The sequence below is a fragment of the Choloepus didactylus genome, chromosome 16 (genome assembly GCF_015220235.1).
Source record: "Choloepus didactylus isolate mChoDid1 chromosome 16, mChoDid1.pri, whole genome shotgun sequence".
Taxonomy (NCBI): Eukaryota; Metazoa; Chordata; class Mammalia; order Pilosa; family Megalonychidae; genus Choloepus; species Choloepus didactylus.
Genome location: NC_051322.1, coordinates 43,920,254 through 43,946,715, shown reverse-complemented (window position 1 = coordinate 43,946,715; position 26,462 = coordinate 43,920,254). Strand labels below are relative to the sequence as shown.

Genomic DNA, 26,462 nt, shown 5'->3' with positions numbered 1-26,462 from the left:
TCTGCTATGCCTGCCCATATTTAACTCAAGTCTACTATCCATATAATTAGAAAATGCTATAAAATCAAAATAAGGCGCTGATTTCATGTAGGGACAGGAGAGTTTTGCCAGTTCGTCTAAATTTTTTTTTCTCTTTTGGAGATAAACCATGGTTGCTGACTATTTCTATAATAATAACCTTTCATTATTCCATTAAGCTTTCTACTATTTACATCACTGAGGTTTTTTATTTTTGCTTTATAATTTATGGTGAATGTTCTGGGTTTATCCTAGATACATTTGAGACAAGGCACTGTCCAATTGAGGAAATCTTCTAAAATGGTGCTGGAAAAGAAACCTCTTTGTAGAGCTTCACAGAACTGGGAACTACAGAAAAATTACTAGGTTTGGGGTCAGAGGGCTTGGGGGCCGGCTGCAACGATTAGGTCATCTTGGCCAAAATTTTTTTGCCACTCTTTAGTCTTGGTGTCTTTATCTGGATAGAATTAGAGCAGTGGTTTTCAAATCGGCTGCCCTTTAGAATTACCTGGGAAGTTTAGTAGCAAAATCTGTGCTCCACCCCAGATATTCTGAATAATTCATTCTGGGTAGGTCCTGCTCCTTGTTTGTTTTAAAAGCCATCCCCCCCCTCCCCCCCAGTGATTCTAATGTGAAGGAGTCTGGGGTGAGAACCATCTGAGCACCTTGCCTCCATCTCCTGGAGGGCTTGTTGAACACAGATTGCTGGGCCCACAGTAGTTTCCTGTTCACCAGGTCTGGGGTGGGGTTCGATGAATTGCATTGCTAACAGATTCCAAGGTGAGGCTCGAATTCCCATCTAGAGACCTCACTCCGAGGACCATTGCATTAGCTGACCACCGAGGTGCCTTGTCCTGCCTTCTGGGGTCAGATCTGCCAGACAACAGAGACAGATCTTTTGAGGAAAGGAGGCAGCTCCAGGTAAAGGGCCTTGCTTGCCGGATGCTGGAGAGACTGCCTGCTCAGAGGCTATTAGTAAGATTCTTTTTGTAACCAGCATCCTAGAGGACCTTCTTTTGGGACACATGAGTGACTTTGAATCCTTCCCTTGATGATTTATGTGGCAATCAAATGTTTCCTGTAGTTAAAAACAAAGCTTCATGTGGTTGGTCCACAGAGTCCCATGAGGGAGTAGAGCCTAGTAATTTTTGAAGAATGAGAAACAGAGTAGTACATCTTTGTTAGGGTGCCCAAGAGGCAGTGGTTGGTCTTTGGTGAACAACCGTGTGAAGACTGGTTGTGAGACTCCTCCAGCAACAGTTGACACACTTCATTTGAACAGAGTGGAAGAATCTTTAAGGGTAGTTCTGGCTTCAAAGGTTTGTACACAGTTTTAACAAAACTGAATGAGGAGTGGGCAGGAACAGAATTTGATGTCTTTTGTTTTTCTTTCCTGCCAGGATGACAAGGATTTGGTGCATGAATTTGTAATGGCGGAAGGTCTGACATGTTTGATTAAAGTGGGAGCAGAGGCCGATCAGAACTATCAGAACTACATCCTCAGGGGTAAGTCGTGACTGGGTGTGTGGTTGACCCCCCTCAAGGGGAGGCCTGTGTTCACCTTCACAAACTTAAATACTGTGTTTAAAAGATTTGGATTCAGGAGTAAATTGGTAGAGACATCCTATCACAAGAGATGACTTCTTCAACAGGTTTGAACAGCTCCCAGTAATGATTAGTAATGGAGCTAGTTTTACTACTTGATAATTTCTAACACATTATTTAGGAAAAACTGACAACTCACTAAGTTCCTTATAGTCTCTCTTATTTGATGAGGAGGGGGAGACGCTAAGTGGGCCAGGGGAGAGCTTCCTTTCAGCAGCAGACACACCCAGAACCACAGAGGCTGCTTTATTTCTTGGGAAAAAGTATTTTCTCTAATTTGAGTTATCATGTGGGTGCTGTCAAAGAGCCCATTCCTCACGGTGGCCCCTGTTTCTGACTCCATAGGTCTGGGGTGGGCCCAGGAATTAGTGTTTTAATGAGTGATTGATTCCCACGTAGGTTGTCCTCAAATGCTACATCCATAATTTCATTTTTAAAGCTAGGCACTTGCTGTGTTTGAAACACTGATTATCGTTTGTGTTCATGCAGCAAGTACTTTTTATGGTTAGTTTTTCTGTGCACCTTCATAGGAATAATTTTATTTGATCCTATAAAAAACTCTGAATAGGCAAGGCAGGAATTATCACGTTGGACCACATGAAATTGCTGCTATCAATGGTTTTAACCTACAAAAAGAGAAATTGCATAATTATCTCCATTTTGCCATTGGAAAAATTGAGACTGAAAGAGGATGAGTGTTTTGCCTAATAGAGCCACTTTCCCCAGTACATGGTCAAGCAAAGGTCCTGCCCGGCTGCTGGGGCACATAGAGGCAGGACAGGGCTCTGCTGCCCCCCTGCTGTATGCCTGTGGCCCTGCTGTATGCCTGTGTTTGGTGTTCATGTAAGAAAAGAAAAGAAAAAAAGGAGAACACCCTCTTTTTCTTAGATTGAAGGAAAAAAACATGTAAACATGATTTAGCATCCAGTGTCCGTGGTTTGAATTGAATGAGACAGACAAAATGAAAGAGTCTCATGTAGTTCCTGTCTTGTTTTGCACTGGGGATTGTTCTTTATTTTCTGTGTTTTATCTAGCATATCTGACTCTCTGTGCCCTTTCCTCTTTCCCCACTCTTAGAGACCAGCTGCAGTAAAAAGCAAAAGAAAAAAAATCTTATGGCTTGTTTCCTTTAAGGATGCATTTTCAAGTTAGTGTTAATTGTTTTCATTCATTTTGATTAATGCCAAATGTGAGAGAGAGAGTTCTGCAACCCCTCCTGCTGCTGCTCTGGGTGCTTGTGCTGCTGGGTCCCCAAGGCTGGGGAGGCAACCCCTTTTGTCCGCCTGCAGTATTTTCCTGGGCAGGTAGTAGATATCAGTGACAGGTCATCAGGGATGAAGCTTTATTGATGACCTTTGTAATTTCTGCCCTCAATGTAATTCAAACATTTATACGGAAACTGTTGTGGGATGGTATGTTATGTGTAGAAAAATTAGCCATAAACTATCTGGCCTGCTGTGTTGCGTCTTTCTGTCTGAAGAGACAGGAGCAAGCCTTGATTCTCATCCTTGTATTTTCAGCCACACTGGTGCAACTCCTAGAATAGAAGAATACATAGAAATAAGGGCAGGAGAACTTCCTCTAGTTTATTCCCCAGGTCACTTACAATATGGATGTTCATGAGCTGAACCACATGGAAGGAAATATACCTACAGATGTCTAATTCTGGATATAGGTCCAAACTGACTATATTTATTTGTTTATATATTTAAAGCATATTATCATTTTAGCTTTACCAAAAAAAGAAAAAAAAGTCATCCCCAGCACATACATATACACTATAGAACTGAAAGCATTACGATTACCATGTGTTTTATTCTTCTGACCCTTACTTAGGAACATATGTGAACATTTCTATGGAGCAGTTGTTGGTGAAAGCATTGGGAGAGTGGAATAGCTGAGTCCCCTTTTATCAAGAAAGCAAAATGTCAGAAGCCCTCAGCAGACCTCACACGTATCAGAACTGGGTCACTTGACCACCTCTAGCTGCAAGGGAGGCTGGGACAGTGAGGACTTGGAGGAGAGAGAGGAGAGACTTTGAGTTGTCAGTGTCTGCCAGGTACAGGGAGTCAGGAAGTGAGAACTTATGGCACAGCTTAATAAAGACCTTTCTAGAGGGGCAGCAGTGTGGTAGCCTGTTGCAAGTGCCTCATCCTTGAGTGGGGTGGGGTGGGCAGCAGAGGTGGCAAATGAAGCTCAACAGCTGTACAAACTTCACAAGTGGTGAATTGTGTGGCTTGTACTTCCCAGCAGTGAAAGATTATGTTGGCCTAGGGTACTGCCACTAGGTTCTCTACCTTAGCAGATGTTTATTGGTAAGCTCCCGGTGGCTTATTAATTCTCAGTGTTCTGATCTGTGTTAGAAAGGTGCCAAATGCAACCACCAAATGCCTAAGAATCAGAGTGCCCAAGTGCAGCCAGGGGAGAGCTCTGCCAACTGCCTGCTGCTTCTGTGTCCCTGCAGAAAATGCTGCTGAGGTGAGAACCTTGCTGCAGGTGGCCCTTCCTGAAATGTGGAAAGCCCCATGTTGTCCCTGCCAGGGCTGTGCCTTCATATTTTGCTTTCATGTAGTATCCATTTACTGGAGACCAGGAAGTCCACTGTGTTATCTGGAAAACGAGCAGGTGCCCACTCCCGTGTCGGTCACTATGAGACGTCCTGTCTTGTGCCTTGGACAGAGGCAGCTGTGCAGCCAGGCCCACATCAGCCAAGTCTCATGATCTGGGAATGAGGGTACCACCCACTAACATCAGCACATTTTGATGTATTTGACCCAACACCATGCCAGGAAAGTACATTCTCAGGGATGTGAATGACAGGCTTCGTGGTATGTAACTTTTGTGGTTTCATAACAAGGAAACAATCACTTTTCCTAGCCCACTTGTTTCATGACTTTGAAGAACTTCTCATGTCGCCCTTTTACGGTTGTGATCAGCAGCCAGCAGCCACTTGCCATTGGCAATCAAGGACTCCCTTTATATAGCCTCTTTATTTGCCCAACCATAAGGTGGGTTGATTGTCATAGTGCGCTGGAGAAGCTGCCCTTCGCGAAGTTACCTCAGGACTTGGTTGCATATAACCATTTCAGTCCTGCAGACCCGAATGACTTGAGAGCATTTGGAGAACCCAGCGCTTTCCCACATCTGCTTTTAGAACGCTTTTAATTTATCTTTATTTTTGTACTCCGTTCTCCATCAGCTCTTTTTTAAGGCCCTGGAATATATTGCTTTTAGTTGAGGATGTATCTGCTGAGAGGTAAAGATAGGTTTTGAGTTACGGCATAGCCAAGTGCTCTCCAAAAATGTGAGTCAGCTGCTGGGAAGAGGTCTTAATTGCACAACATGTAAAAATAATATTTGTCTGACTTATTATTCTTGGATGGTTATAGCTAATGATCTGAAGTTTTTCATGATAGCCAGTATTTAGTATAAATCTACTATGGAATTTTGTACCTCACAATTATTCTCATTGAAGTATAGGAGCTAGAGTACCATATTCCTGGGAACTTAAATTTTCTACACACATTACTGTGCCTCCGCTGTGTATCTTGCCCCATGCCAGGAACTGGGGATGTGACAATGAAGCTAAGATTCAACCCTGCCCTGAAGACGCTCCCTGTGAGATGCACATGGTGCATTTTATGTGTTGTATCACATATATGTCTTATATGTTTAGAAATTGTATATAGATGTAGTTTGGGGAGAAAAGAGAGATAAGTAGAAATGGTAAGATTAGCTGTGCTTTCTGGCTGTACCTCAAGGGAAACGGCATCGTACGAGCTAGTTTTTATATGAAGAAATTTGATTTTATGATTTTTACCTAAAGCCAAAATACCAATTACTCATAAAACACTCCAGGCTATATCAGAGTATTAAGAACTAGATAAGATCTTAGAACTCATTTAATTCATTTTCCTTTTAGAAGAAAATGGCAGATATTTTGTTTGCTCACATGATATGTCTAAAAAGTTTTTAGTGGTTATCTGTGTCTAAAAATTGGGAGATTTGACATTTTCTTAAAAAATCCAGATTTTAGCTGCCTTTGGAAAAACCAAAAGCAGAGAATAGTAGTGCCTTGCCAAATATCATTGAACTGCATTCCGCTAGAGGAAAAAAGAAATGCAGCACAGATTAGGGGATCTCTTAATGAGGATCAGGACTTCGCATCAGATGGCTTTTGTCAGCGTTGACATTACTGGAAACAGAAACATTACAGACAGCATAGAAAAATTTTATAATGGTAGAGGGGGTTAGTGATACAGGATAATCAGATGGCAATTAAAGCAGCATCCTCCATCCCAGAAAAACTTAAAAAGTTTGTAATTTGGCATTTCAGAGCAAAGGGGGAGAGCAGAGCTCAGACTATAGAGAGCGGAGGGTGGGAAGGGGGCAAAGTGTCACCAAGGTGAGGAGAGGGGAGCAGAACCAGACTTCTTTCTAGGTCCTTGGCTCTTGGACTTATTTTCCACTGTACTTCCCAGCCTGCCTCTTCTCTCTTCCTTATACCTGCCCTAGGTTACACCCCGACTTGCTGGAGGGAGCCTTGCCTCCCCTGCCCCTTCCTGGAGTGCGTTCTGCTCTTGTTCAGGATGTCAGGGGTGAATCACGGCAGCCGCATGGCCAGGCTGCCCAGCATCCCGGTGGCATTGCCAGCCCCAGGTGGGCTGAGGCCGGTGTCCAGGGTGGAGCCCTTCTCCTCCTGCTGGGTCACTGCAACAGCAGCCGAGGCCAATCAGGATGCACACCAGCTAGTGCAAACTGGCAGCCTGTGGAGCTGAATTTTGTTTGCCTCATCCAGTGTATTTAAAATTTTAAAAATAGTTATGAACATTTAAAATTGGGAAATTAGACTTAAAAATAAGGATTTCTGGATCTTCTTGAAAACCTGAAGGCTCAAACCAACATCGAGCCCTCTTTCCTGCATGGCCACAGTTAGCTGGAGTTGGTAGAAGCTGGTCCCGTTACCTGGGGCATATGGGCTCTGTTTACCGCAGTCCCTGCCACTCCCTATTGTGTGACCCCTGAGCTACTCCACTTTTTTTTTTTTTTTTTTTTTTTTTTTTGGGCCTCTTTCCCCCTCTAGGCATTTGTTTGAGAACTCTGACTAATGCCATCATGTCTGTGACATGAGAGTTAGTTATCTAAACTAGAGGAGCTCAGCTTTATTCTACCTGGGCATAGGTTGTGAATGTCACTTTAAAGCTTGGTGCTTGAGTCCAACACAGAATAAGTTTTGAGTTCCCCTCAGACTATTCTCAGAAACCACAGTGCTTGGCATTCTCCTCTGCCGCCGCCTCCACCCGAGCCTTTATGTGACTTTCTAAAGATAGAAAACCCTGTCACCACATGGGCAGTGGTGACCGATGGTCTGGATGGCCAAGCCTGGGAAGCAGAGGCTGAGCATAAGGGGAGCTGCTGACCGAGGCGAGAGTGTGTGGAGAAGATTCTGGTTGGAAACTTGCTGCTGGTCCAACCCACAATGTGATAACAGCAAGGCCAGGGTTTCAAGGCCTGTGGAATACAGGCGGCCTAAGACAGACACGCCAAAAAGAAAACTATAAAAACTGGTATAGGTACCTTCTTAAAGTAGAAATAGCATTTATAATTTTTCTTGTGAAAGTTAGGAACATTATATGAAAAACAAACCAGCATAAAAATGGAAAAACATAAAAATTACCCAGGCTCCCACTAACCAGGGACAAAGAGTGTTTTCTACACACTTGTCTTGAGTGTCTTTTACAAAAATGAAAAGTCCCCTTTACATGTGCTGTCCGTCATGGCTCTGTGAGGAATGGCCACCAGTTGCAGCGGCACAGACGTGGCTTGACAGCGTGGCCTCAGAAGCCCACGGACCATGCCCCTGTCCTGGCTCTGTGATGCCATTTCTTAGACCTCAGCGCAACTTTTTAACCTCCTTAAACCTCTGCCTCCCCATCTGTAAAAGTAAGATAACCTATACTTTATAAGAGTGTTGTGAGGATGAAAGGGCACAGGGAAAGGCCTAAATAAAGGATGGAATCATAGCTCTGATGCTGTTAGTAATATTAATCTGTGATATCAATGCTGCAACTATTCGTACATGTAACTCTCTCATGAGTTCTTTGGGTATTTGCTGGGGTGAGAGTCCTAGGTATGGAGTAGCTGATGAGAAGTTCCAGACACTTAGATCTTGGTTCTGAATGACTGTTTTCCAGAAAGGCCATGTGAATTTACACTCCTGACAGAGGTCCTGCCTCTGCTCACTGACCCCAGGCCTGGGGTGTCGTTCTTTGAAAGCTTTGTCATTCTTGGTGATTAGGGCACACTTACTCGTATTGATGAATTTTAGTCATTAAAAAAAAGGTGCTTATAATTTTGTTATTGTGTTAAATATGTCAGTTAACTTGGGAAGAATTGACATAGACATCTTTGATTTATTTGAGAATTGAAAACCATTGTGTTCCAGTTTGCTAATGCTGCCATTAGGCAAAATACCAGAAATGGATTGGCTTTTATAAAGGGGGTTTATTTGGTTACAGAGTTACAGTCTTAAGACCATGAAAGTGTCCAAACGATGGCATCACCAATTGGGTACCTTCACTGATGGATGGCCAATGGCGTCCAGAACACATTTGTCAGCTGAGAAGTCACGTGGCTGGCATCTGCTCTGGGGTTCTGGTTTCAAAATGGCTTTCTCCCAGGACGTTTCTCTCTAAGCATCTGGGGGTGTCATCTTAGTTTCTCCCAGGCAAACTGTGGGCTAGCAAAAGTTGGCTTCAATGGCCGTCTTCAAAATGCCTGTCTCAGCTGCAGCAGCCTGGGCCTGTGATGGCTCTGTTTAAAGGACTGCAGTAAACTAATCAAGACCCATGCTGAATGGGCAGGGCCACATCTCCATGGAAACATTCTATCAAAAGGTCACACCCTAATCAAAAGATTGATCAACCTGCCCCCACAAGATTGCATTAAAGGATATGCCTTTTTCTGGGGGACATAATGTATCCAAACCTGCACATGTTGCCTGGATGTACAGTTTCCTGGGACAAATTCTTTTTAAAAATGTGTTCTCATAGACTGTGGTGATGAACGCATAACTATGTTATCATACTGTGGACATTGGATTGTATATCATGGATGATTGTATGGTGTGTGAATGTATTTCAATAAAACTGAATTTAATAAAAAAAAAAAATGTGCTCTCATTCTAACTCTTGTGTGCCTTGTCAGTATCCTTTTCTTTTGTTATAGGATCTTATATATATCCCCGATGGTTTCTTTGCTTTTATCTTTTTTTAAATTTATTTTTGAATTGGTCCTATTGACCACATAATAGGGTAAGGGGTTTCTCTTGGGAACTTTTCCAATTTACTTATCTTATAAATTTAGTTTTGTTTTTCATCTCCTAAGAAGAGTCTTTCTGGAACTTACAGCCTGGGTCCTTAGCCATTGCAACCATTTGAAGACATGAAGACCATAAAGCTCACATGAGCTGGGGAGGGCTGGAGAAGCTGGGTCACTCGCAGCTGGAGAGCATGGCCTCTGCTTTTATTTTTGTTTCCCTCTGTAGTCTTTGGAAACTCTGCATTTGCTGTCTAATTTTCTCTTTGCCCTGTGTCTTAGTTTGCTAATGCTGCAGAATGCAAAACACCAGAGATGGATTGGCTTTTATAAAACAGGGATTTATTTCGCTACACAGTTACAGCCTTAAGGCCACAAAGCGTCCAAGGCAACACATCAGCAATCGGGTACCCTCACCGGAGGATGGCCAATGGCCTCTGGAAAACCTCTGTTAGCTAGGAAGGCAGCTGGCATCTGCTCCAAAGCTCCGGCCTCAAAACGGCTTTCTCCCAGGACGTTCCTCTCTAGCAAGCTTGCTCCTCTTCAAAACATCACTCCCAGCTGCACTCTCTTCCTCCCCCCGAGTCAGCTCATTTATGTAGCTCCACCGATCAAGGCCCACCCCGAATGGGTGGGGCCACGCCTCCATGAGAACATCTCATCAGAATCATTGCCCACATCTGGGTGGGGCACATTCCAAGCAAATCCAACCATCACCAAAATGCCTGCCCCATACAAAACCACAAAGATAATGGCATTTGGGGGACACAATACACTCAAACCGGCACACCCTGGCTGCGTCTGACGGCCTGTCCACCCACCTGGCATGACCTGCCGTGTTGGGGTGTGGCCTTTCGGTTGAACCAGCCACACTGGCGAGGGGTTTGATCAGGGGAAGGAAAGGGAGGGAGACCGAGCCACTCCAGCTGCTGCTGTTGGTATGCGGTGGCAGAAATGTCACCCCCAGGGTCTGCAAATGTCCCTCCCATCTGTGGCTGCTCTTGCAGACCCCATCCCCATCCTGCATGGGGCCTGCACCCCACTTAAAAAGCTGGATCAGAGGATAGCCAAGAACTGTTTTCTGTCCTTCCTTTTCCAGCCCATTTCGCCCTGGGGGACGCAGTGAACAGTCTTCTCTCAGTTACCCTGGGCAGCCCCACATTTCCCAGGAGAGGGAGCTGTGCATTGCCCCGCCCCCCCCCCCCCGCCCCCAACAGTGTTCTCCCTCAGCCTCTACCCTGGGCTCAGGACTCGTGGAATCTTTGCTCTGTTTGGGTCTCCCTTTGGCCATTTGGGTAGATCTGTAGGAAGGTGGTTTGGAGACGTGTGCTGTCATTTTCCTGAAAGTACTAAATTATATGAATCGCCAGTGCTTGTGGCCTGTGCCCTGATGGCCTTGGTGAGATCCATAGGAACAGGGAGGGTCTGGGGGCGAGGGAGCTCCTACCAGGGGACATGAGGGACAATGGAGCCTGAGCTCTGGTGGAACGGAGAGCCCCTCACTTTTCCTCCGAGTTCTGGGGCGAGAGAGGAAGGCTGGGGTGCACTGCATTGGGGGGACAGCATCCCCCACCTCTCTGAGCCCCTCGCTACATTTGACAGCAAGTATATTTGCCATCAGTTTATAATCATAGGAAGACACTTCCAGCTTGGAAGATGATTTTAGTTCACCTTATCCTCTTCCCAGGCATCATTTCCCCTACAGCTAGAGAATACTTGTCTCTTGGTACTTTGACTTATGATTAGTAAGACTTTCCTTTCAAGTTTTAACTTTTCTAGAGTAAAAATTGGTTGTTAGTAGTGCTGAACCTAGTAAGCATTAGGTGATAACTGAAACACTTCAGGTAGAGCTGTTGAAACACAGATGGCTTCACCTACACGGCCAGGTGTTCCTGGCTAACGTTCTCTCCAACCTGGAGCACCCTGAGGCTGGGCCATGCAAAATTGCCAATTTCTGGCCATATTTTTTTACCTACAGAAATGGCTAAGTTGTATGGTTTGACTTGATATTATAATTTACTCTTAACTTGACTCATTCCTGGACTGACTAGATGCTTTGTTAAAATTCATCTTGCGTCTATATAGAGCCACATTTCTCTAAAAATTCAGGCTGGATTGTGGACAGAAAAGGTGCCTCTGAGCACTTTAACTTAAAGAACTATTTCTGTCAGTCTCAGCTGAAGAAATGTCTCCAGAATTCAGATCTCCCCTAGAAGCTTCCATTTTCTTCCTCTTATCTGAGATGAGAAGGAAGAAAAACAGATACTTGGCTGTTCCTTTACAGAGTGTGGAATTTTCTACAACCAAATCTCATCTCTGTGCGCTCATCAGGAATGTTTCTACTTTATTCATACAGAAGATGTACCTCCTCACTCCTTCCTTCTCTCCTTGCTCAGTGGACTTTTCCAGAGGAGCTGCTGGCTCAGTGTACCTTGAATCGCAATCATTATTTCCTTGGCTATAACTTTATCTCACACATGGTCTTTTATAGGGCTTCCACTTACAAATCCAGGTTTACGATTGAACAGAATGTCTTAAGCAAATTTTAAACCAAGTCCTAAACATGGATTAAAGCTATTTTCTTGGTGGGGACTTGCTGGGAAAATGTCAGTTGGTGTGTTCCTAGGTTTCTGCACTTTGGAGCCCAGAGGGTCCCTTGTGGGGTGGGCCAGCCTCCCAGCGGGGTGCCTTTCTTTTCCTGACACTGTGGCTCCCCCAGTCATTGATTTGCAGAAGACTCCCAGCCCAGGTTACTTTCCAATGCCCCAGATCTGGGACGAGGCACATCCTGGGTATCCTCATCTATGATGAACCATGTCCAAACCCGAACCTAGCTTTGTCCCACTCCACCCGGCTTCCTGGCAGTGCCGCTCCCCATTCCAGTGACTAGCACAGTTATCCATCTTGTACCAGCTCCCCTGGAGGCCCTAGACCCCTTTCTCTCCCTTGCCCTCAGCAGACAACCACTAAGGCTAGTCTTTTCTTTCCACACTCCTTTCAAGTCCTTTCGTCTCTGTGTAGTCCCAGTTCCACTTCTGAGCTCTTTCCTGACCTGTTCTACCAGGCTCCAAGCAAGTCTCCCTGCTTTCAGTTCTGCCTCCCTTTCGTCCGTTGTGCAGCCTGTGAGCTGGTTGGTCTACAGACCTGATCATTTCTCCTTAGTCCTTGGTTTGGGTCCTGCACTGGCTCTTCCCATCCTCAGGAGAAAGTCCTGGCCATCCCATGTGGGTAGAGCCCTCCTTGGTCCTGCTTCAGCGAGTCTGTTGAGTGCAGGTCACTCCCTGCCAGCCCAGACAGGGTTGTGTTCTCTCCCCCAGACCCTGACATGTGCCTGGGAGGCCTGTCCTCACCCCTCTTTCCCTGGTTCACACATTATCCCTTGCTGTTTGCTCATCCTTCAAGGTGGAACCCAGGTACCACATTCTCCAGGAGACCTTCCCTGACTCCCTCTGTGCTTACCCTGGTCTTGACCTTACCTCACAGGTAATAAATATTTGTTAAGCATTCCTGAGGGCCAGGAACCCTATGCTCTTTCCCTGTACCACACTTGGCTGCTTACCTATCAGTCTCCATCTTTTTTCTTGGATATCCTTGATGCCAGCTGTGTTTCAGGAGCTCAGTGAACACTAGCCAAACTAGAGAATCCATGAATGATAGAACATGTGCAGAGACAGAGAACTCACTATTCTTGAAAAAGTTGCTAGTTTGTACTAATAATTTGAAAACACCTGAATTCCCTATTCTGGAGTGTTAGCCCATTAGATCTTTTTGTTTTGAAGCACTATAGCATATGTAAATTTGTTTTTGATATTTAGAAAAAAGTACCAAATTACTGAATTTTCATTTTTGTTAAGTTTGGTCCAGTAGATCAAGAAGGTGTGTATCTCATTCAAATGTATCATAATTTCTGCAAAGTATAAGGAAAAATGGGTTATGCTGTATAACCTATCTTGCATCTGGAGTGGTTGTTTACTTCCCTGTGAAACAGATAGGTTATGAGTTCCTTAGTGACAGGAATAGTGTCATCACAGCCCTTGTAACCCCAGCACCAGCCTGGTCCTTGGCACCTTTTAGATAGTCAACAGATAGTTGGTGAAAAGAAATTAAAGAATGAATAGTGGGAGGGGAGCAACTAGATCCATGTCCCAGAGCTCTTTCCTTGGTTCTTGTTCAATGTTTTATGACTGGTTTGGATTGGGTAAATGTGTACTTTATACCAAGAATTGGGCATATTATTTTCAGAAGATCTGAAATTGGGAGACAGCTGTAATATGAAAAATGATAAAATGTGATTTGGAGGGTTTTTGTTTGATTTGGTTTCCAGTATTCTCATTATCTCAACCAAGTTGTCCCTTACCTCCTTTACCCTGGCTCTCCTTTCTCCAGCTTCTTAAAACTGGACTCCCCTAAAGCCGCTCATGTGCCAGGTTGGCCTGACTCGTTTCTGGAGCCATTTCACACAGCAGAATGTTACCCCTCGGACTTCAAACCTGCCCTCAGTCGTCTCTGCCTCCAGGGTTCTCCAGAGGGATGGGGGGTGAGGGGAGAGTACGGCAGTCATCTCAGAAATACAGCTCTACGTTTTCCCTCCCAGGTAACCCTAGTCCTCAGGGTGAGCTTGAGCCTTTAGGTTTAGGGGGGGATGGACGAGTTTAGGTATAAATGAGTAAGAGATTGTTTACAGAGGAGGGGACAGAATAGTTGCTTTTAAAGTCAGACTAGGCGCAATGAGTAGGAGTTGTAGGAAAGTGGTTTTTGACTGAGGACAAGCTCCAAGAACAGAGTTGGAAAATTAGTTTACTTCTCTTGCCGATGTAAACTGATCCTTGGTGATTTTTCTGGAGTGTGAGGATTCCAAGGCCACACCCAGCATCAGCAGGAAAGCGCGCCATGACTGATTTGTGATGACTGTCAACAGCCTGAGAAGTGGGGAGGGGTACGGATACCCTATAGAGAAAAGGCTGATTCTGGAGAACACTAGCATTTTCAAAATGTTTGAGTGGATTTCAGACAGGTGTGTGGCAATTCGAGTTTTCCAACCACAGGATAATATGCTACTTTGCATTGGAAATACCCCAAAAGAGACCAGATGACCTATTGTGGGCTGCTAGGCTGGGGGATGGGTGCTACTGGATGACCTCTTAGATCCCTTCTAGCTCTGAGATTCCGTGATTCTAAGTGAAATGTAGAAAGCAGAAGAAAAGACAACAGAGCTGCTTGACTCTCTCTCTTCTGCAAACTCTGTATGAGCTGCTATGGGTTCCCCAGTCCATCGTCGTCAAGCATAAATCCTCCTGCTTCAGCTTCAAAATCGGGCTACATGACATAGGGTCCACCCATGCCATTAAAAAAAAAAAGACAAACTGAATTCCCATTAGTCATTAAGGGACTGTCACTTATGTTAATCCACAGAATCTTAAAGGATTAGCAGTGCAAGTATTGTTTTATTCAGGAATTCATGTGCAGATATTGAGGTCAGGAGTGCAGGAGACAATGAAGGGTTTGCTGCTTCTCCAGAGCCATGAGGACTTGACGCTGGAGGGCTCACAGAACATCACAGGGTTGAGCTTGTTCATCAAACCAAGGCAGGGCTGGAGAGGCAGGTTGGTGGCCCTGATGAGAGTGTCCACAGGCAGGGCTGCCCTCACTCTGCTGGCTTTCCTTATATCTACCCCATCCCCAGCCTGATCCCAATAGTTTCTCTCTCTGAGTGCATCTTGCTGCTCTACACCACTCTCTCCAGGCCATCTGTCTCGCTTTTCTTAGCTCCTCCAGACCTTAATTAGAGGATGGCATAAAGAGCGGTCTCCCCAAAATTCTAGATTTCATTGTTTTTTGTCAGTTTGTGGTTCCCAATTTTTATTTTCTATGGTTGGTGACCTCAATCAACAAACATTGATTTATTGGTTTGTGCATTCATCAGTGAGTGTTATTTGATTACTTTCTGTGAGTCAATTACTTTGGAGTCTTAAGTGTAGGGTTACAGAGTACAATACAAACAAAAGTAATTAAAAGATGTATTAGGTCCAAGAATAAGATGTTGGAGAGTGAGCTTGAGATTTAGTAGGGGAGGTGGCTTACATGTTGTGGTGGGTGGAATCTTAAGATGGCCTGCAAGATTCCCGCCTTCTGGAACACACCTGCTATCTATTCCCTTTGAGTGTGGGCCAGACCCGTGAATATGATGGATGTCCTGGGGGATTAGGTTACATTTCAGGGCAGAGGTGAAGGATTTTGCAGATGTAATAAAATCCCAAATCAGTTGATTCTGAGTTAATCAAAAGGGAGATTATCCTGGATGGGACTGGCCTAACAAAGTGGGGTCTTTAAAGAGAGACTGGAGGTCAGAGACTCTCTTTGTCTTGCTGATCCTGTAGAAGCAAGTTGCCGTGAGTTCTACAGCTGCAAGGAAATAAATTCTGCCAACAGCCACATAAGCCTGGAAGGGGACCCTGAGCTCAACTGAGACCACAGCCCCGGTTGACACCTTGCTCCCAGCCTTGTGAGACCCTGAGTAGAGGAACCAGCCAAGCCATGCCTGATTCCTGCCCCTGGAAACTGAGATACATATTTGGGGTTCTAAGCAGTGAAGTCTGTGGCAATATATTACACAGCAATAGAAAACGAGTACATACAAAATATTGCAAACCAGCCATTTGAAGATGCTAAAATTGGTACAAAATGCTTTGTGACCTCAGAGGAGGCCAAAGTCTCAGGAAGGAATTGGGGAGAGTTCCATGAGGGCAGTGACTTTAGTTTCTCCCTAGGCTTTTTAGACCCTACATACCATCTAGACAAGCTGCATTCCCCTCGATCCCCCTGCTGCTTCTTGTGTGTTGCTCTCATATGGTCTGCTCAGACCTCGCCTTGTAATTGCCCATCTGGGTCTCTCAACTGTTGATGTTCACACTCACTCAAATAAAGGTCTTTCTGCAGCCCACAAATGAGTAGTAAAGGAAGTAGTGATTCAGATGGAATTTCAATATTTTCTAATATGCCAACACAATGTCAAGAGAAAATGTCAGCCTTATGAAGATTGGGCTGAGTTTTAGGAAAAGAAAGTAAGTTAGTACTTGGGTCATCTTGGGTGATGTCACCTGTGATGGGCAGAGATTGGTAGCAGGGGCTCGAGGACATGGTGCACCCCTTGCTTTTCTTCTGAGATGGATCATCTTTCTCTGCATCTCCGCTGTTTACTCCTTCACTCCTTCACTTACCCATTGCATGCCCTGTGCTGAGAACTGCCCCTCACATGAGGAATGTGGCCGTGGCCTCCGGGATGGGAGTCTCCAGTAGGGATGGATGTATACAAAATGCTGTACTAAGTGAGGGTTAGAAAGGACTTCTCGAAATCATCTCTTTGCCCTCAACTTTCCTTGTATCGGCATTCTATTTCCAAACATGGCAGACGGATTTTAAGTAGTCCCATTTTATATTACCCATTTCAGAGACTCTGGAAACTCTGTTATTCTTTGCTCAGTAGTTCACAATGTTTCCTTTTCAAATTCAGCTTTTCTTTTTTTTAATGGAAACAGCTTTATGTATCAATCTTCATGGAAATTTCATAGGACGTGAAATATACTTCAAGCAACTGTTTACTCTCATGTAGGCAAAAGACTGCACAAAGGTTTCTAGGCATTATCAGGCTTTAAAATAAAGAAAATAAGTGATTGTATGCTTTTTTTCCTGAACTCCATGTGGATTACAAAATCCCTCTATACAATTGAAATCCTAATGTGAGAGGTGCTCAGAACCAAGAGCAGCTGAACCTTTTGTAAATTATAGGTGAGATATTCTAGAGCCACTAGAAAGCACTGTCAGTTCCTGTGTGGGCGAGCAGCTGTTACGGGAAAGCTGCATCTGGGTGCGGTGGCAGTGGGGCAGGACGGCCGTGTAGGTGGCTTCTTGGGAGCCCTGGGCAGCTTGAGGCCCTCCTGACTATTCCCCAGGAAGCTGTGAGGAAGGTTGTTGCCGTCTACCTTTTTAAGCCAAAGGAGAGAGGCATATTATCATCCAAATCATCTGTCTAAATTAGATCTTCCAACTAGCCATGCACTGAGAAATGAGTGTAATTTCTCATGATAAAGACTTCCTTCAAAGGCACTGCAAGTACCCTAGGAGTGTTTTCTACTCTGCCACAAGCTTGGTAAGTAGTAGCAACGAACCTGTGTTTTAGACTAGTGGACTCCTTGAATAAAGCAGCTAGCTCTCTGGTAATTTTCGGGTGCTTTGCAGGCTATGACCAGGCAGCAAGACCTGCGTGGGCTGCAGGGCACTGTGGGGAGAACTGGGTTTGTGTTCTTTCTCCCCATGTGGGGCTGACAGGGTGGGAGGTGTGCTGAGCTTCCCGTGCCCACCCTTGGCTTCTGCTGCCTGGGTGCAGAGGTATAGCCTGGAAGGGTTGCCGTGGTGAGCTCCTTTTGCTACAGCTCAAAGGCTGGCCTGGAAGCATGCTCATTAGCCTGGCACATGGCAGTGGAAGTGGAAAGATAAATATTTATACTCCAAGCGAAGGAGCACAGCCTCCAGCCTGGCTCCAGGTTTGTGACAGTGTCTATAAGTCTGAGCAATGTGGAAGTGTCCGAATCTTCTGTGCACTTGACAATCTCTTTGCCGAAGCTGAACCTTGTTTTTTGGGTTCTTGTTTTTCCTTCTTATTTTGGGGTTACTGCAGGGTGTCTCTCTACCCTGTGACACCCTTTCAGTGATACTGCTGCTGGGGATCCCTTCCTGAAGGGCTCCCACCTCCCAGGTATTCATAACCATTTGTCCCTTGTCCTTCTCCCTGACTAGGCTGTGTCCTCCTTAAGGACCAGACTGTTTCTTCTTTGCATGCTGTATTAGTTAGGGTTCTCTAAGGAAACAGAATCAATGAGAGATATCTATAAATATAAGATTTATAAAAGTGTCTCACACAACTGTGGGTGTGCACGAGTCCAAATTCCATAGGGCAGGCAGCAAACTAGCAACTCCAATGAAGATGTCTGATGAACTCCTCAGGAAACAAACTGGCAACTTCAACAAACTCCTCAGGAAACGCTTCGCTGGGCAGCTGAAGAAGTGAAGGTCCTCTATGTGTCTTGCTTAAAAGTCTTCAACTGATTGACTGGATTAAATCCAGCCAACTGTGTTTGCTCATTGTGGAAGACATGCCCTTTGTTGACGTCATCAGACATAGCTGCAGCCAATTGACTGATGAGTTAATAAGCCAGCCTGTTGGTTTATTAACCAGCCACAAACATCCTCGCAGCAACAGTTAGGCCAGTGCTTGCTTGACCAGGCACCTGGGTACCATCACTAGCCGAGTTGACACATGAACTTAACCATCACACATGTTGTGCTGGTAGGGTGCCGTTATATACCCCAGAAAAGACCATGTTCCTTTATTCTTGTGGGGGCAGACCTATTGTGGGTGGGACCTTTGGGTGAGATGTGACCCAGCCCATTCAAGGTGGGTCTTAATCCTTTACTGGAGTCCTTTGTGAGGAGGGCAAAAGACAGTAAGAGCCCAGAGAGCAGAAAGAGAAATGCCCAAGAGAAATAAGCAAGGACCCACAGGAGCCGAGAGAGAGCCACTGAAACCAGAAGCCAGGAGAGAAGGACCAGCAGACATCACCAGTTACCTTCCCATGTGACAGAGGAACCCCAGATGCCAGCAGCCATTTTTCAGATGTTTCCTTAGTTTGGACATTTTCATGGCCTTAGAATTGTAACTTGTAACTTAGTAAATCCCCATCGTTATAAACCAACCCATTTTCTGGTATATTGCATTTCGGCAGCTTTAGCAAACCTGAAACACGTTCCCTGCTCAGAATGGGGACGACAGGCAGTGCCTGGTCATTGCTAGGTCCGTTAATGTTTGTTGAGTAGTAATCGACCAGTGAATGTTGTCCAGAGACTGTCAGTAGGAGAACAGGTCCTTGTAATGAGGATAAGACAGAGGTCTTAGAATCAAAAGCTGGAAAAATAGGCAAGATTTACCAGATAAATATGATATAACAAAGCTAGGTCTGTGCCATGTGGACAACCAGGAGCAGCTCAGCATGCACGGCTTCTTGTCCTATTCTGGCTGCTCTGCTATATGATGCACACTTGGGATGGTTTGCTGGGAGCAAAGTGCATTGGCTTTCTGTGCAGAGGCCTGATTTCTTTTTTTTTTTTTTTTTTTATAATTTTATTGAGATATATTCACATACCACGCAGTCATACAAAGCAAATCGTACTTTCGATTGTTTACAGTACCATTACATAGTTGTACATTCATCACCTAAATCAATCCCTGACACCTTCATTAGCACACACACAAAAATAACAAGAATAATAATTAGAGTGAAAAAGAGCAATTGAAGTAAAAAAGAACACTGGGTACCTTTGTCTGTTTGTTTCCTTCCCCTGTTTTTCTACTCATCCATCCATAAACTAGAGAAAGTGGAGTGTGGTCCTTATGGCTTTCCCAATCCCATTGTCACCCCTCATAAGCTACATTTTTATACATCTGTCTTCGAGATTCATGGGTTCTGGGTTGTAGTTTGATAGTTTCAGGTATCCACCATCAGCTACCCCAATTCTTTAGAACCTAAAAAGGGTTGTCTAAAGTGTGCGTAAGAGTGCCCACCAGAGTGACCTCTCGGCTCGTTTTGGAATCTCTCTGCCACTGAAGCTTATTTCATTTCCTTTCACATCCCCCTTTTGGTCAAGAAGATGTTCTCCGTCCCACGATGCCGGGTCTACATTCCTCCCTGGGAGTCATATTCCACGTTGCCAGGGAGATTCACTCCCCAGAGGCCTGATTTCTAAGGAATAAAATCAACCTTTCTTTTGCTTGCTTCCTTTTTCCCGTGAAAGCACGGTGCTGAGAGATCCAGAGAACATTTACAGACTGTCCTTGCTCCTTCATCCTTCAGGTTACAAATTCCTCAACCTGGGTAAACTGAGTTGGGCCCTTGTGCCTCTGTGGGTTTCCCTTTTAGCCTTAGACTGCATGGGAAGCTCCCCCTCTGTGGTCCTCTGGGCACTGGGTGATCTCATTTGCTCGGTGTTCCAAAAAGCCAGGCACAGCTCAATGTCTCTGGCTTTCTTTGTTAATTAGACTTCTTATGGTATCAAAAAAGAGAACACAGCTGTGTTGTCAGATTATACCTTCAAGTTCTCAGGTACTGAAAAAGTCCACTTTGTTGCATAGCTCCTGTCCTTTTAGAAAGCTAGACTGGTGCATGTTACTTCACCTGTTTCCTCGCCTGCTTCTGCACCAGCGCGCTGTGCCCAGTTACCATCCAACTCGCTTCTCGGGCACTTGCCACCCTGATGATGGACTGGTATTAGCTGAATCGAATGCCACACGGCACAGTTGGCTCCTTGTGCTCTCTGGAGGGGATTTCCGACCCCAAACACTCATCACCGCCTTTTGTTATAAAGAGGGTGTCTGGACAGCAGGTGGCAGATTGCTCACTTGGAGTCTTATAAATAGATGTAGCTGTTGGTGCGACTCCTGCTGGCTTTGGGCGTTGTTTCTGTAGACGGAGCTAAACACCAGAGTGTTTATCTCTGGTCATCCCATTGATGGCAAGTTCCTGTGGTTGTTTTGGGAATGTGGCAGCATTTGAGGACAGATGGGTTTAAAAACAAACTGATAGATTTTGATTTGTAATTTTGTCTGGTAGTTTTCTGTACAGCTGACTGCTAGTATTACACAGCAAGGCAGCTGCCATATCTTTTCCCAGTGTTTCTGTGATTGTGATTTTAAAGTGGTCGCTATCATCCATTTGTGTCTGCCGTGGGAGAGCCTTTGCCAAAGAAGTAAATCTTGCATTCTGCTCGCTCTCTCCTCCCCCACACGTGACAAAGTAAAGATGTAATGATTTGGGGGGAATATTGTCATATCATGTATATTGTAAAGGTGCAGATAGGCTGAGGCGGCCTGAGGTGGGAAGGCCCGTGCAATTGGGAGTAGAATCCCGTTGCCGAGCACTGGCGGTCACGTCTCTGACAAGGCTCCTGCAGGGCTCTGTGTAGCAGGCTCTGCGAGGGTCGGCTGGGTCCTGTGAGCGAAGCTCGGGGGGCTTCTGCTTCTTGAGAGCCACCACCAGCCTCCCTGGGTGGGAGGTTTGGTTTGGGTGGGAGTAGGGGCTGGAACTGTGGCCTGCCAGAGGCTCAGGGGTACACAGACCCAGGGCACATCTCCCGGGGCCCCGCTCCCCACCCAGAGCCTGGTAGCACTAGGTGGTCAGGGTAGGGAGCGGGACGGGGGACTTGTGATCACACAGATTGGCGTGTGTTAAAGTTTAAGGTAGTAGAAGACTGTGCTCTCATCTGTTACTTTCCTTATCAGCTGTAATTGTAATTTAAAATTTACCTGAAACTTATCAAACTTAGAAAATGGTGTGAGAAAGAATAAAAATGAACCCTTGTGCACCCAGCACTCAGCGTAAGCAGTGCAGCAAGGCCAGGACATGTTCTCAGTTTGGTCTTTCCTGACCATTGTTTAAAATAGCACCTCTCCCCCTGCTCGGCCTCACTTCTCTGTCACAGTCTGTAGGACAGTCTGTGTCACCCTTTTCTCTCTTCCCCCCCCAGTAGGGCAGGGCCTTCATCTCCTTTGTTGAATCAGTATCCCCGGTGCCTGGAACAGACCCTGGGCACTGCGTCGGCCCTCAGTGAGAACTTGGGGAAGAGCGAGTGAATGTGTGGGATTCAGCCAGGCTGGTACCATGGCCCCAGCCCACCCAGTTTTGCTTGTTGATGGTATTCTGTGGCATGAATGCACTGCATTTCTTTACCAGTTCTCGGGTTGGTCCACATTTAGGTAGAGCCCAGTTTGGAATCACAAACAATGCTAAGACATACATTCTTGGCTTGTGTCTGCTTGTGCACATGCGTAGGGTTTTCTAGGGAATTTAATTGCTGGGTTGAAGGGGGATTCATATTTATTTTTATCATGACATCCATGACTTTTCCAGCCATGGATGAGTCATAACTGCTTTACTGAACATGGGGCGTCTGTCCCACCTCCCCCTCTGGGTGGCTTCTCAGTAGCCAGGACTCATTCCAAGTCTTGTTCTCCCTGTGGCCATGAATGAGCCTTGTTCTCCCGTGAGTGGCCTGTGACTGAGATGGTTTGAGACCCTAGTTCTGGATCTTCGGGCTGGGAAGAGACTTTTCCTTGGTTTGTTTCTACTGGACCCCTGGGACTTTGCCCTGTAACCATAACGGTCTCAGTCCAGTGTCCGACTCAGGGGCTGGGGCAACTGGACCCAGGGTGTCAGAGACCTCCCAGTTGGCCCTTCGCACTTTACGCAGGGGGAAACTGAGGCCCAGAGGGCTGGAGTGACCTGCCCTGGTTTTGCAGCTGGGCAATGATTGAGCTGTGGATGGAGCACAGCTGGCATGCTTTCCACGTTATTAACAACAGGAAAGGCTAACACTGAAGATGTTTGTCTTCATCTGAGTGTCATTTGCCCTTGAACTTCCATGTATCTGGCCCAACCTCGGAGGTGCCTGTGGCCCAGTGTGCACACCAGATCCCTCCCCTCCATTTCCCTTTCCCATAGCAATGCTTGTCTTGCTTGTCTCCTTGGTGGGCTTGCTTTCATGGTTTGCCCCTTTGCTTTTTCTTTCAACTGTGACTCTTATTTGAATGCTCACCATCACTCCTTTCCTATAATTCTCTGCTGGTTCAGACCTTCCCCCTCCTGTGTTGCCCCCTTGGGACCTGTGTTCTCGCCAGGTGGGCCTCACTTCCTCCCTGAGTCACTGGAAAGCACTTCTTGTGTCCTTGAGAGGGACAGAATGCCTCCAGGACTTACTTTCAGCCCCTCAGAGTGTGGGAACTCCTTGTTTTGAAAGGAGCCTGCTTATATTAACAAAAACATGGTCTTTAATGCCTTGCTGAGGTAATGCAACCTACAGAGGAGCAGGTTATGAACGTATACAAGTCAGGAAACACATCTTCAGAATGGAACCCCTGGGGCTGACTCCCGAATCCAGCTCCCAACCCACGTCTTCAGCGATCTACAGGCTGTCATCACGTCAGAGTTTGGATGCCTCCAACCAAAGTTGTTGCCCCTTTCTGTGCGTATCATGACCATGCCCTGCCCTGCCCAGCTCCTCAGTCTTCCCTTTATCCTTGCACCAAGTCTTCCAGTTTCCCATTGAAGTACGTCTTGCTTCTGCCCGCTCTCAGCTCTCATACCCACCCTCATACCCATTGCCTTCCGGCTTCTGTTCTCTGCACAACTGCTGCTGGAGACATCTCCACCCATGTGGCTTTATGGCATCACTGGAGGAAAACCCAGAGTTCCTCCCATGCCCCAAATCATGCCCCTTAATGTTTATTTTCTGTAACTATAATTTGGAACATAAGGGAGGCTCTGTAATTTTAAGGCTTAAAGTACACTAAAGTATGGAGTGTGTATGTTCCGGTAGGCTGCATACAGCAGCGATTGCCACAGCTCAGAGAGAGTCTTGAGTCTTGGGTCTGCAGATTTGGGAAACTCCAGGGCCCTCCTCCTCCTCTTCCCCCCCCACTTCCCTCCAGCCCCACCCTCCCTGGAAGAAGGCAGGGGAGACGCCCACAGTTGTTGCTGCAGGCTTCTGGCATTTGGGTGACCAGCAGAGGCATCTTTGGGTGCCATGGCTGGTGGGTGGAGCTGCCACGGTTGCTGGAATTTGTACTCACCTTGGCAGAGGATGTCTCATGTCCCCACCGCCATCCCCTGAAACACTTGAGACTCTCAGTGGGAGACTTTTTCAAGAAACTTTGGGAATCCTCTCCAGACTTTCTCTTTCCTCATTTGTATTAGGAACCAGTGGTTTCTTCACATTGTTCCACAAATCCTGGGGCTCCTCTGTGACCCTTTAGGGTTCCACTTCCACCCAGAAGCACCCTAACCTCATCACAGAGGATCTACTTTGATCTTTTTGTATTTCAAGCATGCTTGCAAGAGTTTGTTTGAAAAGGTGTTTTGTGGCTAAAACAAAACTCTTCAATGCCAGAAACCATTGTTGTTAGAGGGGATGCCATCCAGTGCTTTAACTTGTCATTCAGAGCCCTCCACAATGGGGTCCCTGCCATGTGTGAGCAGCCCCTGGCCCCAGCCTGGTGCCCAGGCTTGGTGGTCTGTCCCCCTGCCTTCTCTTGGGGTGAGGGGTGGGTGAAATTATTAGGAAGCTCCCTGCAGGAAGCTGAGCCAGTTTTCCTATTACAGTGCTGTGCCTCCTGCCCAAGTGACTCTCATTTGGGGATCTTGTAAAAGAGGGAGCTCTGGAGCGGTCTCTATCCTTGCTTCGGTCAGCCCCCCACCCACCCCCAAACCCCTTTGAGCTGCTGGACCCTGGCGCCAGCATAGCACGTATATGCACATCCCCTCAGGCAGCACAGCCAAGTCCCCATTGCTGTCTGGAGCTCCAAGGAGCCCCGGGTGTTAGTCTTTGTGTGCACATATTCCCTGGGGTATAGGGAGGGGCTTGGGAAATGAGATAAAGCAGAGAGAGCCAGAAGAGAGGAAACAAATATTTTAGGGCTGTCATAGTGTCCCGTTGTGCTGCTTGCCCTAGAGAAGGAATTGATAGATGATGCTCTATTGTCCAGTCATGTCATCCAGTCTCCAGTGTCCCATCAGCAGCCAGCCTTGGATTCCTAGAGTGAGGAGGTGGTCGGGGGTTCTGGGGTGGGGTGGAAGATGCAGTTGAAAAAATCTCTGACCTAAACTATACAGTGTGGAAGCTTCTAGGCACAGAACCGTGGGGGTGAAATTCACTCACTGACAATCATGTGAGAGCCTTCTGAGTGCTGAGCAGAGGACAAGATTTAGCCCCTGACCTTGATGTCTGGCTGGGGAGATAGACACCTCAAGGATCTGCCACCATGTCCCCGTGGGCCAGTGTTCTGCTGATTCCCAGAGGTGGCATGGGCCCCCAGCTGGAGGAGGGGACAGGGAACCAGAGAGGTGAAAATTCAAGTTTTGAAGGATGGGTAGGTTGGGGGAGAGAGTCCTGTGTTGCCATGATGGGCAGAAGGGACGAGGCAAGAAAAGGCACAAAGGTGAGGGACGGTGTAATGCCCACTGACAACTTCTGGGTTCTGAGGTGGTCAGAAGAAAGTGTGAGGCAGGGAGTAAGGAGCCTTGAAGCTGGAGGCCGGACGTTGGAAGCCAGTAGAGAAGCTTGGAGTCTGATATCAAGTGGGGAGGCAGAGCCTTTAAAGGGTCTAAGTGGGAGAGTGACATGGCCAAGATAGCCCTGGGGTTGTGGAGGTGGGAGGGGGTAGAGTAAGCTTGGAGGCTGGCGAGAGATGAGAAGATCCTGAACTGCAGCAATGGGGTGGGGGCGGAGAGGTCAAATCAGCAGTGTCTGCTGGTGGTGGTGGTGGTGGTGGTAGGGTTGCGGGAAAGGGAGGTGCCAGGTGCCTGAGAGGTTTCCAGGTTGAGTGACAAGGCATGCAGTGACCTCACTAAGGTAGATGGAGAGGGCAGGAGATGGAAGTGTTTGACAGGTGTGTTAGAGTTTGAGCTTCTTGTGGAACACTTCGGTGGAAATGTCAGCAGGCCGTAGGATATCTGAGTCTAAAACTCAAGAGGGAGTTAGAAGTAGGCCCTACAGGTTTGGGAAGCATCAGTGTCACCTAGGCAACAGGCAGGAGGGGCAGGGTGGGTCCCAGAGAACAGGGTGATATGGGGGAACAGCCATTGCTGCAGCTGGTTTTGGGAGGGGCAGTCCCCAACCAGAGTGACCATCAGAGATGGAATTTTCTAAGTGTGGCTCATCAGTCCAGGGTCTGCCTCTATAATTACCTTGCATTGTTATTGTTGATCAGTGTCTTCAGAAGATGTGGGGAAGTGAGTCTTGTCTATTGGCTTCGCCTTTCCCCATTTTTCAAAGCCCTACTGGGCCACCTGGCTTCAGAGACATGTCCCGGCACCAGAGAGGGGACTGTTTCCCTGGTGCTAACTTGCAAACACTAGGTATAGCTTTACTCTCTAAATGTGCTGTTCTTAGAAGATTGTTCAAAACGGGAACATCTGTGAAGGCTTACCCACCATGGGGGCAGAGGGGAGCCCAGAGACCCTACTGAGCCAGTCTGGGCCACTTTGAAGTCTTTATAATGTTTTTCTTCTTCTTGTGTTTCTTGTTTTACTACTTGTCCCATTTGCTTCCTCAAACTCCACCCCACCCCTGGCCCAGGAAAACAATTTTTTTCAGATAAAAAAATATTGCAGTTACAAACAAGTACAAAAAGTTAGCACTACCAAACCCAGGCCACCTGGGACACTGGGCTGTGAGCTAACATGCGACCTCAGTGGGTTGGTCAGCTGCTTAAGTTACATGTGCGGTTTTCACTCTCCAAGAGCCATTCACATCCTGTACACTGAAGACTTCCTCCTGGATTAGAAGATCCAGAAAGGGTCCCTAGACCAGGGTTCTCAACTCTGCCCACCCCAGGGGAGCCTGCGAGGTCGTGCGGGTGTCCGGTCCGCTCGAGCCCACTCGCCCTCTCCCTGGTCCCAGCCCTCCCACACACTGCCCTC

At 46.5% G+C, this 26,462-nt stretch overlaps 1 protein-coding gene across 3 annotated transcripts in view; it reads left to right on the top strand.

Annotated features, from left to right (window-relative positions):
• FHOD3 (formin homology 2 domain containing 3) overlaps positions 1-26,462 on the top strand; it is a 509,790-nt gene that overhangs the window by 219,279 nt on the left and 264,049 nt on the right. For all 3 annotated transcript variants that reach the window (XM_037806361.1, XM_037806363.1, XM_037806362.1), the window contains exon 5: positions 1,419-1,524. In XM_037806361.1, the coding sequence (XP_037662289.1) occupies positions 1,419-1,524 (106 nt within the window). The remainder of the gene's footprint in view (positions 1-1,418; positions 1,525-26,462) is intronic.